This window comes from Botrytis sinoallii, assembly GCF_014898435.1.
Source record: "Botrytis sinoallii strain Bc 23 chromosome Unknown BSIN_002, whole genome shotgun sequence".
Taxonomy (NCBI): domain Eukaryota; kingdom Fungi; phylum Ascomycota; class Leotiomycetes; order Helotiales; family Sclerotiniaceae; genus Botrytis; species Botrytis sinoallii.
The window spans coordinates 3,008,956-3,024,291 of NW_024066029.1; the positions used below are offsets into that span (position 1 = coordinate 3,008,956).

Sequence of the window (15,336 nt, forward strand, 5' to 3'; positions counted from 1 at the left end):
AGACGAAATGCTGTTATAACCTCTGGCAAAAAACGTATCATCTACTCGTGTAACCTAAGGAGCTGACATTCACGGATGAACCATACCTAACCCTAAATGAGATATCGAAATCGAGTCTCAAGATATTGGTTCTACCACAGTGGAATGGCTCGAATGGTTTTGCCATACTTCAGTTTTCAAGTGGAAATCTGACAAGTGTCACTTGAGATCCAAAACTGATAGTTAATAATCATAACTCACCCGTACTTTTTGTTTCGACGTTTAAGTTTGAGCTGGGTCTGATCCAATATTTGTTCAATTGTTAGATATTTTGCCAAAGGGAAGTCCACTCAAAGTCTCAAACTGTTGTGTACAATGGTTAGGGTGGATGGATAACGAAATCCAAACCCCGCCGCCCCCCCCCCCCCCAACAAATACCCCAACTTCAACACACCACTACATATCCAATTTTCAACTAATTGTGACTATTTTTATATCAAAGAACAGCCCTTGATCAGCTTCAAAGGTGTCATTTGGAAAAACACTCACTGGTACGGCAAAAACATACTCCCGTCACAAAAACTTCAAATTCCCACAACTTCCTCAAATCTTAACTAATTTACACAATTTCAACTGCAAAACGAAGCTCCTGGACCTCCAGACTTGCAAAAGCAGGATGAGCTTCGCAGGGATCGAACCTGCAATCTTTTGATGGAGAGGACTGTTATTTCTAACAGAAGTCGAAGTCAAACGCGTTGCCATTGCGCCAGAAGCCCGATCTTGTTATGAGAATGGCCACGTTTTCTGGTATATATACAGTTGACAAACTTAGAGAAAAGAGCACTCCGTATGGACTTATGTCAACCAAGTGGGGTGTTAAGTGGTGCACTGTTACGGATAGTGTGCGGGATTTCTCATCTGGCGCTTAGCCATAAGAAGCGACTAGCTAAACTAGCGAGTTTACAATTCATTCCGTACTTCCTATCATGTACGATAAATGTTTCTTTTGGGACAGTAAGTCGTATACGGATTAATGATTGCGCAATTAATCGAGTTTATTTGAGCAACACGGTTTAGCAAACGCATTTCTAAGAAAAGCTTCTACGGAAATTCCAACGCATAATTGATAGTCCGTAATGATGCACTACCGCGAGTACCAACAAGGATATACGAGCTAATGCTAACTAGGCTTAGTAGTGACACAGCACGGAAATCACGGGCTTTTTGGATTTTCCGTTGCCAAGTCCAAGATTCCTTTTTGTTTATCTGTTGGACGCTGAAGAACAATTCTAGGCTTAAAGACTGCGTTGCACGTATGCACTAGGAGTTAATTGATATTTAGAGGCTGAGTAGCCCCTTTGTTAATCTTCTTATCGGGACGGAAATAGGTGAATTCGAGCATATTAGATTACTCACGGAGTCACGGTGCGGAGGTAAGGCAGACAGAAAACGACATGTTAGTGAAGTTCGGACGGAAAATGATAAGGGGAGGGAGGAACGGGATTACGGTGAGAACAACATTTTCGATTTGTGTATCACTAATCCCCCTCCTACCTACTCGTACCATTGATGGCATTGAAGTTTGGACGGTCAATTTTATGTCAAAAAAAGTTAGTTCTTGAAAATAAAGATGAGACAATCAACAGTTTTGATGGCTTTGACAAACTGGAATCTACTGAGCAATCATAGTCTTGACCTCATAGATCTCACATTGCATCTTGGCTCTAGATTTCTAGATGACAGCCTACTTGATGAGCATGGTACTTCATTTTGATTTGACAGATCACGGTAGGGCTGTTCAATGCTTTGGAATGATGGAGCAATGCAGCAATCAACGCTAGAACGAGGTCTTGCTCGGACTTCTGCGGACAATTCTGTGAAGAACTGAGAACTTAGTCTCGCGTACAACAGCGAGAACAGCTACTTTTTATTTGAGGGAAAGGAACAAGGGAGAAGGGCTGGTCCCTTTGTTAAAACCTAAAAGTGTTGGCTCTCGGTTTTTAAGCCTTTATCTGCATTCATTTTCATTTGAGTTTTTACTTTATTAATATTGACCGATATAAGATTTATCATCCGCTTAATCTATGGGAAAGTTTCCGTTTCGAAGTACAGTTGATTGTTATTGTCATACAAGTCAACCTGGGGTTAGCCCGCGCCGCACGCACTGTCGGTATTCTGGTTGTCCGAGAGGATTGTGGAAAAGGAAAATTTGATGAGTGGCCGATTGCATTTTGGCGTAGATAATTCGTATACTTCGAATACAGCTCGTAGTTTCGGTATTTTAATGTTTCGTTGGTTTCTTTTTGTGGGTTTGATTTCTGAATATTTACATCAAGTGGTTTCCGATCTAATATTGGAAATACTATTTAATTATTCACTGCTCCTTTGTTGGAAGGTATCTAATAAGCCTCCTACGTATTAATTTTTGGCAACTTCTATCTGAGGACCTTTTATTCCGAGTAATCTTTTATACATTGTTTTTGTTTTAATTCATTGCTTCCTACCAATTAGTAGTTCCACATCAAGATTTCAATTGCCATCATGGCAGCCACTGAGCCTGAGGGTTTCTCCTCGATTGTTCGACCACACGAAGGACATGGAAATGCACTTACAAGGGCACTTTCATCATCATCCGCCTTCTCGGATCGAAAACGACAGAGAGCTTACGATAGTTCCGATGAAGATGTTAAGGGCGAGAAGAGTATGGCTGAAGATTGGAGCCTGATGCCTGAACTTCAAGCTATGCGACAGCAGAGTGAAAAAGATCAAGCCAAAGGAAGAGATCTTGGTGTAACTTGGAAGAATTTAACGGTCAAGGGTATTGGAGCTGATGCAGCTATCAATGAGAATGTTGGATCGCAATTCAACATTCCCCAAATAATCAAGGACGGACGAGCAAAACCACCTTTGAGGACTCTCGTCGACAATGCTCATGGATGCGTTAAACCTGGAGAAATGTTATTGGTTCTTGGAAGACCTGGAGCTGGATGCACGACTCTACTGAAGATGCTTTCAAACAATCGAGACGGATATGCAGAGGTCACGGGTGATGTACATTTCGGATCATTGACCCATACTGAAGCACAACAATACCGAGGACAAATCGTCATGAATACCGAAGAAGAACTTTTCTTCCCTACCCTCACTGTCGGACAAACCATTGATTTCGCCACGAGAATGAAGGTTCCATTCCATTTACCTTCAGACGTCAGTTCCCCCGAGCAATATCAGCAAGCAAATCGCGATTTCCTACTCAGGAGTATGGGTATCTCGCACACTCACGAGACCAAAGTGGGAAATGAGTATGTGAGAGGTGTTTCCGGTGGTGAGCGTAAACGTGTTTCGATTATTGAGATGCTTGCCACCAGAGGAAGTGTAATGTGTTGGGATAACTCAACAAGAGGTTTGGATGCTAGTACCGCTTTGGAATACACGAAAGCTATTAGAGCATTGACGGATATTTTTGGATTGGCCAGTATCGTTACGCTTTATCAAGCTGGTAATGGTATCTATAATCTTTTTGATAAAGTTTTGGTTTTGGACGAGGGCAAGCAGATCTATTATGGACCAAGAAAACAGGCAAGACCTTTTATGGAGGAGTTGGGTTTCATCTGTGATGATTCTGCTAATGTTGCTGATTTCTTGACCGGTGTTACGGTATGCTCTTTCTCTCATCGTCACATTTAATTTTCATACTAATCTCATCTAACTCCAGGTACCAACCGAGCGTAAAATCAGAGACGAATTCCATAATCGATTCCCCCGAACCGCCGGTGAGATTCTCGCTGCATACAGCAACCACCCCATCAAGAACAAAATGGAAAAAGAATACGACTATCCCACTACCGAAATTGCCAAACAACGAACCGAGGATTTCCGCACATCTGTACAATTCGAAAAGAGTCCTAAACTCGGCAAGAATTCTCCTCTCACCACTAGTTTTATGGTCCAAGTCAAAGCTTGCGTTATTCGTCAATATCAAATCATCTGGGGAGACAAAGCAACCTTCATCATCAAACAACTTTCTACTCTCGCTCAAGCTCTCATCGCCGGTTCTCTCTTTTACAATGCCCCTGCCAACTCCAGCGGTATCTTTGTCAAATCTGGTGCTCTTTTCCTCTCTCTCCTCTTCAATGCTCTCCTCGCCATGTCCGAAGTCACCGATTCATTCTCTGGTCGTCCTGTCCTCGCTAAACATAAAGCATTTGCACTCTACCATCCAGCCGCCTTCTGTATCGCTCAAATCGCCGCTGATATCCCCGTTCTGATCGTGCAAATCTCGCACTTCTCACTCGTCATGTATTTCATGGTTGGATTGCGTCAAGATGCCGGTGCATTCTTCACTTATTGGATTCTTATTTTCGCAGTGACCATGTGTATGACTGCACTTTTCCGCGCCATCGGTGCTGGATTTTCCACATTCGACGCCGCGAGTAAAGTGTCTGGGTTCTTGATCAGTGCTCTGGTTATGTACACGGGATATATGATTAAGAAACCAGACATGCATCCTTGGTTCGTGTGGATCTATTGGATCGATCCTCTTGCCTATGGCTTTTCGGCCATTCTGGCGAACGAATTCAAGGATCAGATTATTCCTTGTGTTGCGAATAATTTGGTGCCTAATGGACCGGGATACGCAGATTTGACGTTCCAAGCTTGTGCTGGTGTGGGAGGGGCACTACCTGGAGCTACCAGTGTTACTGGAGAACAGTATCTTAACTCACTCTCTTACTCTTCGAGCAACATCTGGAGAAACTTTGGTATTATTTGGGCTTTCTGGGTTTTGTTTGTTGCTCTAACCATCTATTCCACAAGTAACTGGAGTGCGAATGGAGGTAAATCAGGAGTCTTGTTGATCCCAAGAGAGAAGGCCCACAAAAATGCTGCAGTTCTCAAGGCTGCTAATGCAGGCGATGAGGAATCTCAAGGTATCCAGGAAAAACGCCAAGAGAATTCTCGCCCCACGTCTCAAGATACCAAAGTGGAAGATAAAGCCAGTGATCAATTGATGCGCAACACCTCTGTTTTCACCTGGAAGAACCTTACTTATACTGTTAAAACTCCATCCGGCGATCGTGTTCTCCTGGACAATGTACAAGGTTGGGTTAAACCGGGTATGTTGGGTGCACTTATGGGATCATCTGGAGCCGGAAAAACGACACTCCTTGACGTGCTTGCGCAACGCAAGACAGATGGTACTATCAAGGGTTCTATTCTTGTTGATGGCCGACCTCTCACTGTTTCGTTTCAACGTTCGGCAGGCTATTGCGAGCAACTGGATGTACACGAACCACTTGCCACCGTACGCGAAGCCTTAGAATTCTCTGCCCTTCTCAGACAGCCAAGAACCGTCCCCGACGCCGAGAAATTGAAATATGTCGATACGATTATTGATCTTTTGGAAATGCACGATATGGAGAACACGTTGATTGGCAACACCGGAGCAGGATTGAGCGTCGAGCAAAGAAAACGTTTGACGATTGGTGTGGAACTAGTTTCTAAACCCTCTATTCTCATTTTCTTGGATGAGCCAACTTCTGGTCTGGATGGTCAAGCTGCTTTCAATACAGTGCGTTTCTTGAGGAAGTTGGCGGATGCTGGCCAAGCCATCTTGGTTACTATCCATCAACCTTCCGCTCAACTCTTCGCTCAATTCGATTCTCTCTTGCTCCTCGCTAAGGGAGGTAAGACTGTCTATTTCGGCGACATCGGCGAGGATTCCAAAACCATCAAGGAATACTTCGCACGTTACGATGCCCCTTGTCCCGAATCTTCTAATCCCGCTGAACACATGATTGACGTTGTTTCCGGTGCTTTGAGTAAAGGAAAAGATTGGAATGATGTCTGGCTCAACTCACCCGAATATGAATACACGGTTAAGGAACTCGATCGAATCATTGACACTGCTGCCGCTGCACCCCCTGGAACAACAGACGATGGCTTTGAATTCGCAACCCCCATGTGGCAACAACTCAAACTTGTCACCCAGCGTATGAATGTATCCATTTACCGTAATACAGATTACATCAACAACAAATTCGCATTGCATATTGGATCTGCACTCTTCAACGGATTCAGTTTCTGGATGATCAAAGATTCGGTCGGCGATCTACAATTACGTCTCTTCACGATTTTCAACTTCATTTTCGTCGCACCGGGTGTCATGGCTCAACTGCAACCACTTTTCCTCCAACGAAGAGATATCTACGAAGTGCGAGAGAAAAAATCAAAAATGTATTCCTGGTGGGCCTTCGCTACCGGAAACGTTGTCTCCGAACTCCCCTACCTTGTTATTTGCGCCATCCTCTATTACGTCTGCTGGTACTACACCGTTGGATTCCCATCCGATTCCCACAGAGCAGGATCCGTTCTCTTCGTCATGATCTGTTATGAGTTCATCTACACCGGTATTGGCCAATTCGTCGCTGCGTACGCACCAAACGAAGTATTCGCCTCGCTGGTCAACCCTCTCGTCATCGGAACCTTGGTCTCTTTCTGTGGTGTTCTCGTGCCATATGCGCAAATCACCGAATTCTGGAGATACTGGATGTACTACATCAATCCCTTCAACTATCTCATGGGCTCTCTCCTCGTCTTCACCACCTGGGATCACCCCATCACATGTCGCGAATCCGAGTTCGCCATCTTCAACCCTGCCAATGGTACCTGTGGCGAGTATCTAGCTTCGTATATGCAGGGCATGGGGGCAGCGGCAAATCTGATAAACCCAGATGCGACAGAGGGATGCAAAGTTTGTGAGTACACAACCGGAACCGATTATTTGCAAACCTTGAATTTGAAGACCTATACATATGGATGGAGGGATGCGGGAATATGCGCGCTGTTTGTTTTCAGTGGATATGCGCTAGTGTTCTTGTTGATGAAGTTGAGGACTAAGAAGACCAAGGGGGCTGAATAGGAGGTGATCCGTTTTAATATGTCATGCTTTCCGCTAGACATTCCCCGCTTATGAAAATAGAAGGATGGGAGGATATTTTATTGCATTATACAGGAAAGGCGTAAGGTTGTTTACATCATTCTTGCTTTTAATGATTGATAGGATTTTTGTGTTGGTGTAGATTTATGTTATATGACCGTAGATAATTAGATTTATATGACTTGGGTACTCGAAGACCCTACTTTTACATTTACATTCTCGAGAGAGGCTGAATATACTTATATCTCCTCCACTTTTGTCTGTCTTCCGCATCACTCAACCATGCATAGCAGTAGTAGTATTGACATGAACATCCACCACGACCACCTCCACCAGCAGAGACACATAGAATCTATAAGCAAATCTCAAAGAAGCCATCTATCTACCCACACCTACCTACTTACTAACCCACTGCCTATCTACCTTTACTTATTTACTACACTCGTATACCTAGATAGAAAATTGAAATTCAACAAAAAGAACAAATTCATCCATCCATCCATTCATCTACAACATCTACTCACTTCCCACTTCCAGCACACAAATTCTAATTCCTGATGTGAATTTCAATCGCCAATCCCCAATACCTAATCCCCAATACCTAATCCCCAATACCTAATCCCCAATACAAACAACAAACATACACTCCATTCCCATTCCCATTCCCATTCCATTCCCATTCCCATTCCCATTCCCATTCCCATTCCCATTCCCATTCCCATTCCCATTCCCATTCCCATTCCCATTCCCATTCCATCCAGCATCCAGCATCCAGCATCCAATAACACTCCATACAAATTCCCCCCCTCTACCCCCCTTTCCCCCCCAATATATATATATATATATATATATATATACATACAAAAAAAACCCCTATTAAATTACATAGCATAACACAAATTAAAACGTTCTATTATACTACAAAAATTCTTCAACTCTCTTTTAATCCTTTATATAATTTCACATCTTATTACTTAATCTCTATTAGAGTTTTCTATATTCATATATTATAATATCTTAAATTTGAAATTAATAGTAAATTAATTAATTAATAATTTGATATAATTTATTCATAAAAAAATAAAAGTAAGAAAAGAATATCAAGTATTAAAAAGAAAATAAGCTAACAAGTTAAAAGACAAGTAGTAGATCAGAGATGGAAATGTGAATTTAGAGATAGTATTATATTATATGAATATGATATGAATGTGATATGAATGTGATATGAATGTGATATGAATGTGATATGAATGTGATATGAATGTGATATGAATGTGATATGAATGTGATATGAATGTGATATGAATGTGATATGAATGTGATATGAATGTGATATGAATGAATGAATGAAGAAGTAGATATATACATACGAAACATATATAGATAAAAATAAATACAAATTCCAATATTGTCGGTCGTGTATACTATGTAAATACTGAAACATGATATTTTCTCTACACTACTTCCAATCCCTTGCACTACATACTCTACTATCCATCTCTCCCAGGTACGAGTTGACTCTGCATTTCCGTCTCCGAAACCTTCAGTCCCTATACTATTATATACAATTCCCTAACCCTCCTCTTCCATCATTCATCATCCATCATTCCTAACCTCACAAATATTTCTTATGTCCCCCATTCTTCCTCTTCTTGTACAACACATAAGCGACAATCAATCCGACCTGACTACCCACCACCACAAACGCCAATCCCGCATATCCGATCCCTGATCTATGATTTTTCAATCCTTCTCCCACCGTTCCAAGTACACTACCATGACTTTCCGCTACTCTCTGCTTCAAGCTTAATACATGCGCATCCAATGCTTCATGTAATTCCTTTTTGGTGCTCTTAACATCACTAGCTACATCTCTCAGATTTCTTTCCAGACCAGAAACCGAATCGAGCTTTGAGAGAGAGGATTCAAGTCTAGAGATTGTGGAGGAGAGAGTATTGAGATTTCCATTAAGAGCTTCAAGACGAGAAATGGAGTTTGCTTGGTATTGAGAGAAATCGCGGTTAAGAGCTGTGATATGTTTCATCATTGCTTGGAGACGATTGTGGAGGTCTGCGAATTGCGCATCGGAGGATTTATATTCTGATGCGGGAGTTTCGCCAGGTGTATCCATGGTAAGTCCTCCTTGATTTTGTTGTTGACCATGTTGGTTTTGCTGTTGTTGAGGTGGATTATTGGCAGCTTGGAATTGTTGTTGATTTTGATTCCCTGGATTTTGAATTTGATCATCCGGAGTATGGGAATCGGTTGTAACGACAAATTTGAAGATTTCAAAAGAGTCTGGATTTTCTGCAGAAGCGGCAGTAACTCCAAAGACATAACCTAAAGGTAGCTTGATCTTATCGGATTGGAAACACAAGGCACCGTCAACCTCGACTTTGAAGTTATCGGCAGTTTGGCGGATATGAATTTTGGATGGGATACCTCGGTTTCGGTAGGAATAGGGGCAATGGCCAAATGCGAGGGAATCGACAGAGTGATGAGAAGAGTATTCAGTTGTGCCGTCGTTTAGGAATCCACGAATATAACCACCCTAAATGATATTAATATTTTGCGCAAGGTAGATCGCAGATACAGAAACTTACAGATCCAGCATATTGGTCAATAACCAAAGCTAATCCATCAAACTTTCCAACCGTGTATATGCTTGAGACTTTGATATCCTCATTCTTAGCATACCAGATATTCAAGTTACCACCTGCTCTCTCCGGACCAGTAGCACGAAATTCGATATCTGCTGCCCATTGTGAATGTTGCAACTTCTTTTCCGTCCATACAGCACCTCTTTGATTTCCTGGCGCAGGTGGTGTAAGAACGATTCGATTACTGAGGATATCTGGATAGTTTGGCTGTCCTATCATATGAAAATTGGGAATGGCGCGACCATTTGGAGAGATCCTATAATTGTTAATACATATTATCTTGGACACGAGGAGATTGAATTCTTGACATCGACTTACTTTCCATCATGACCGAAACTTAAATCGTTATTAAGATATGTAGCTTGGGTATATGCGACGAATGCGGCGACTGAAGTAAGGGATGCTTTGAAGAAATACATTGTGTTTATACTCGAGAACTTTCCTTAATTCTTGATAAGTTAAAGTTGTTCTTTTGTAACCACCCCGAATAAGAATAAGAACTGCCAGCGTCCTTGAAGAAAATTTCCTCAATTCCGGGAGGAAGATTCAAATGTTCATGAAGAGGACAGACAATGAATGGACGAGTACGATCAAAAGGGTTTAAATCCTTACTGTATGTAACCTTCCGAATAACTGTGTTTAATATTATTGATGTAGACACTTGGCAGGATTAATTGATCAATGGCTCGCTCGTACTCCGTTCCGTACCCCCAGGCCACTTTCTCGCGGGAGGAATTTGCGGAATTTGCGGTTTGAACTTTGATTTTTGAATTTTGAAGGAACAATTTTCGATTCTCGATGTGAGATACCATATGGAAGAAGAATAGAGACACAGCTTAATCTTCTTTTCGGCTTCGGTTCAAGTGGAAGACAGATTGCAATGTACTTTGAACTATATTGGTTACACAATAAATTCCCACCAGAGTAAGAAGCAGATTGCGAATGGGTTTCCCTAATGATTGAATGGAAGGGCCAATTTCTATGGTGAATTTATGATTGATGATATGTCGTAGAGCTATTTCCGATGGGACAAAAGCTGGATCCATGTTGTTGCGACGGGGAGTTGGGGATATATGGGAGGAGTGCGGGAGGAGTGTTGGTAGAAAGTCTTCTCTGAACGGATGGAAGCTTTCTCGCCTTCTATGGATTGTTTCTGTCTGGGAAGTTTTTGATGTTTCTGGTGTTTCTGGTGTTTCTGGTGTGGTGTTTCTGATGTTTCTATCATCCTTGTTTGGTGGGCTGTTTCGAATGACTTTTTGGTGTCAGAATGTAACAGGGGAAGAGCTTTGGGATTTCGGCATTTTCTCCATGTCGATGTACGGAGTAGACAGAAAAAGCGGTACACACTCGAGACACCACTCACCTCGCTCACACCTCACTCACACCTCACTCACACCATGCACTCTTCACTCACTCAAAACCGTACACATTGAAAACATTGACATTGACATTGATATTGAAATTTAAAGATCAAATTACAGCATTAATATCCAGTATAAAAAAATACAAAAATTACTACTTCGGAATACACCAACAGCTATTCAATACCTCGATCTACGAGTAAATTTGAATCAAATATCTCAATTTTCTGATTTGATATCGAATATTGAAGAGAGCATATATACCCAGCTATCAACGAGTAAATGAATGGAAAGAAATTCAACCCCAGCTACCGAGTCGCTCCAAATATAAACGTCGGCATTTAGAAATTCCGTCATGTAGTGGAACCAAGATGTTACTTCACATGGATTGATTTTGAAACCACAATTCCATTTCATCCATTGGAATTGAGATCCCTTTCATACAAAAGCAATTTCACACCATCTGATCTTCATATGGGGTATGACTAGATGGCAGATTTATATCCTTCAATTGCACAATGTGCAGTGGTAGCTACGGCTTTCAAGATATTGTTGTTTCCAGCATAGTTAGTCCTCTCTATCCTCCCCTCCACAAACCGACTTTCGTCCAAATTTCAATGGGACTAGGGTACTGACTGGTATCGCAGCAAGTCTACAGACTTTGAAGTTCATAGAAATTGGCTCGCGATCACGAATAGTTTGCCATTGAACGAGTGGTATATCGAAAAGACTTCAGAATGGACTCTCGATTATCCACCCTTCTTCGCATATTTCGAATTATTCCTATCAAAGTTCGCAGAATGGATTGACCCGTTGATGTTGGTGGTGAAGAATCTGGAGTATGACAGCTGGCAAACCATTTACTTCCAACGCGCAAGTGTGATTGCAACAGAGTTAGTTTTGGTATATGCGCTTCACCTGTAAGTGATGTTGATCCTCTACTCATTTCAATATTGACATACCCAAGCTTCGTGAAGACTGCCCCCTCCAATCTAAAACGTCCTTCACAAGCAGCGGCCCTTTCAATTCTACTCTCGCCAGGTTTACTCATTATCGATCATATCCACTTCCAATATAATGGTTTTATGTACGGTCTCCTCATATTGTCCTTAGTCATGGCTAGAAATGAGAGGACCAAACTAGCAAGTGGTATACTCTTCGCAATATTGCTTTGCCTCAAACACATTTACCTGTATCTTGCGCCAGCATATTTCGTCTTTTTGTTATCCGGATACTGTCTTGGGCCTAAGTTTGGGCCTAAGCGTCCGTTTGATATAAAAATTGGAAATGCCTTTAAATTGGCAGTTAGTATTGTAGCAGTATTTGGAGCTGCATTTGGACCGTTTGTATATTTTGGTCAAATGCCTCAAATCATTAGCAGACTATTTCCATTTGGAAGAGGCCTGTGCCATGCTTACTGGGCTCCAAACATCTGGGCTATGTACTCTTTCACTGATCGAGTGTTGATTTCTAGTAAGTCTTTCTTCACCCAAACATAATCTCAAGATGCTCGAACTTCGAATTTCGATGCCCTCAATTTGGTTACTAATACGAGTACAGTTGCCCCTAAACTCGGCCTCGCTGTTGATCAAACGGCTGTCAATAGTGTGACCCGTGGTCTCGTTGGGAACACTTCCTTCGCCGTATTACCCGAAGTGACCAAAGGCATGACTTTCGCTTTGACAGCCATTTTCGATTTCATTCCACTGTTCAAGCTTTACAAAAGCCCTACGTGGGACAATTTCATCGGAGGTGTAACCCTCTGTGCTTACTCTTCATTTCTTTTCAGCTGGCACGTTCACGAAAAAGCAATTCTCCTGGTCATTATACCTTTCAGCCTAATCGCCTTAAAGGATCGTCGATTCCTTGGAGCATTTCGACCATTGGCTGTGGCTGGTCATGTTTCCTTGTTCCCTTTGCTTTTTACGGCCGCGGAATTTCCTACGAAAATTGTGTACACAATTTTCTGGCTTATCTTGTTTCTCCTTGCATTTGACCGCTTAGCGCCAGCGTCAAAATCTAGAATCTTCTTGCTAGATAGATTTAGCACACTCTACATTGCGGTTAGCATACCGTTGATACTATATTGTTCGCTGCTACATCGAATCGTCTTTGGTAATAAACTGGAGTTTTTGCCGCTGATGTTCACGAGCTCATACTCGGCAATTGGAGTTGTGGGAAGCTGGATTGGATTTTTGATTGTATATTTTGAAAGTTAAGATTAGTCAATGATACCCATTTTGTTTCTGAGGAGTTTTGGACTTTATTGATAGTGCAGCAAGGGTCTAGAATGACATTTGTGAATATGCTTTGAGTTGATAATTTCGCACAAGTGCCTAAGCGAAATTTAAACAAAAGATTCGTGTTATACGAATATTTGAGAATTAGAAAGTATGAAGTCGAGCTAGAAGATGGAAGGTGGGAGGAAGGTTGAAGATGGTCAAAGAAGAGTATAGATCCCAATGAAGGTAGATCAGGATAGTGAGAATAACTGTGTGGGTGGGAGGAAGATTGAAGGTAGGGGGAGTTGGGGATGAAAGGTTAAGTGCTTGATATTGGGAATGAGTGAGCTATTATTTATACATTGGAGATTTAGAACGTTTTAGATACTGGTAGGCGTGAGTAATATAAGATCAAAATTGACTTTCAAAATAGCAATTTGCAAGTGAATTGGCCTGGGTGGGGATGAATGTGCTGTGGTGAATGAGTGGGGGAGAAGAGGAATTTTGAAGTCAAATGTTCTGTAATTTTGTAATAAGCATCTCAGACTGAAAGTCTAAGGGGGAGAATAACAATCTAGCTATCCGACGATAGTCTTAATTGGGAATATATCTAATATATGGTCCCCCTAAGGACGCTCTTATAGCAAGATTGAGGGAGTAGTAGAGATTAGAAGGAATTAGAAACAAACGTTAAAGTATTTGGCATTGGACGGGATATAGCCATGTTCAATTCGAGATGTGATGCATTCAACTAAGTACCAGAAGTGCAGACGTTCAAGGAAGAGATAACATCAATGTCAACGTTCAGAACCGTTATTTGCAGGGATATCAGCCCCCCTATTTATAGATATTATGCGATAATCATGTTTTCATAAGATATTATCGTGAATTCCAATTGATTCGATCCTTTCTCAAGGAAAACATTAGAATCATGCAAATCTGGCGCCCTGAGGGATTTGGTAGGGCATTCGAAGGACAAAGCTCGGGAGTTGAGGTTGGGTTGTTCCAAAAGCGTGGCCTGGCTTAGCGGATGCGCTAAACCCTATTAGTCAATTGCCAACGATGGCATCCGCCCGGATTTTCTTCTGGCAAAACTTTTGTGTGTTGTGAGACTTTTATGTAGATTGATCAGTCATGATTAAATTTTTTAAAGAACCGTCAGCAACGACAACATGATCTAGAGTAACCATGACCAAGAATCAATTGGTATATCGTGTAGAGGAACAATACAGCCGTTCTTTTCACCCCCCTGAATCTAGAGAGAACCCTTGGGACGATATCAACAGACCACTACTCAACACGGTATACACCGGTACGGCTCAAACGAGTGAATGTTGCCTTCAGGAACCGATAGAAAGTCAATAACAAAGAAGAAGAATTGCATCCGAGCACTTTTAAGCACTTCCCGAGTCCTTGGCAGTTAGGTCGAAATTCGAGGAGCATTACATGAGAAATGGCTATTAGTTGGAAATATTTCCCCCAAAATCATATATTTGTGGTTACTGGGTCAAATCAAAAGATAAACTGGTCAATGTACATTCATATAATAGATCTCATCTCTGGCTACATATTGAGCACAGGAAAGTTGTTTAATTCATGACATCTGAAGAATTTATATCAATCAAGAGAATTGAATACGGGTATGGGTCGCGAGTTCTCGAATTGGTCTCCGTCCTCACTAGTCCGTATCCATGTCATACACCCACGCTAAGCACAACCTCCCGACCTTTTCTTATGTTCTTCTTCTTTTCCCCAATCCACTTCTTCTTCCTCCTCTTGTCAACTCTTACAACGCGTAACAATCAACAAATTTCATCAACCATCAACTCACCACATCCACTCGACAAGTTTGGAGGATTTCTATATCACGTACCGAGACCCCTGGACGCGTCTGGAGCTCTATCTGTAAGTTTAGCTGCTGATATTGATATACTTCCACAAATACTACCCAAACGGTGGAAGGGTGGTCACAATTACCCTTTCTACAATACTCCACTCCACGTCACCGTCTGATCAAACCACCACCGATTTTTTAGGAGTTTCAACTCTTATATAAGTTTGGCGCAAAGCATATCACTTGCTCCATGGAGGGGTATATCAGAAACTAACATTCTTTCTCTCCCCCCCTCAGGATTTTTTGCTTGGTCAATGCCCTTTGACCATAACTCAATATAACA

General features: G+C 41.8%; 3 protein-coding genes across 3 annotated transcripts; 2 read left to right on the top strand and 1 right to left on the bottom strand.

Moving 5' to 3' along the window:
* Positions 1-2,411: 2,411 nt before the first annotated feature.
* Positions 2,412-7,165, top strand: EAF02_001818 (uncharacterized protein). The gene is made up of 2 exons (XM_038897866.1): positions 2,412-3,636; positions 3,695-7,165. Exons 1-2 carry the CDS (start codon positions 2,521-2,523, stop codon positions 6,896-6,898), a joined length of 4,320 nt encoding a protein of 1,439 aa, XP_038762841.1. The 5' UTR covers positions 2,412-2,520; the 3' UTR covers positions 6,899-7,165.
* A 1,366-nt stretch (positions 7,166-8,531) lies between these two features.
* On the bottom strand, positions 8,532-9,995 carry EAF02_001819 (uncharacterized protein; the record flags this gene model as incomplete). Its single annotated transcript, XM_038897867.1, has 3 exons — positions 8,532-9,467; positions 9,520-9,832; positions 9,895-9,995. 3 exons carry the CDS (start codon positions 9,993-9,995, stop codon positions 8,532-8,534), a joined length of 1,350 nt encoding a protein of 449 aa, XP_038762842.1.
* A 1,431-nt stretch (positions 9,996-11,426) lies between these two features.
* EAF02_001820 (uncharacterized protein) lies at positions 11,427-13,156 on the top strand (the record flags this gene model as incomplete). Its single annotated transcript, XM_038897868.1, has 4 exons — positions 11,427-11,503; positions 11,585-11,857; positions 11,905-12,410; positions 12,498-13,156. The coding sequence occupies 4 exons, from the start codon at positions 11,427-11,429 to the stop codon at positions 13,154-13,156; spliced, it is 1,515 nt and encodes a 504-aa protein (XP_038762843.1).
* Between the last annotated feature and the right edge of the window lie 2,180 nt (positions 13,157-15,336).

Bases quoted from the DNA above. Each gene is read 5' to 3' on its own strand.
- EAF02_001818 (XM_038897866.1), top strand. From the start codon at position 2,521: ATGGCAGCCACTGAGCCTGAGGGTTTCTCCTCGATTGTTCGACCACAC. The intron at 3,637-3,694 runs GTATGCTCTTTC...ATCTAACTCCAG, and splicing joins ATTTCTTGACCGGTGTTACG to GTACCAACCGAGCGTAAAAT.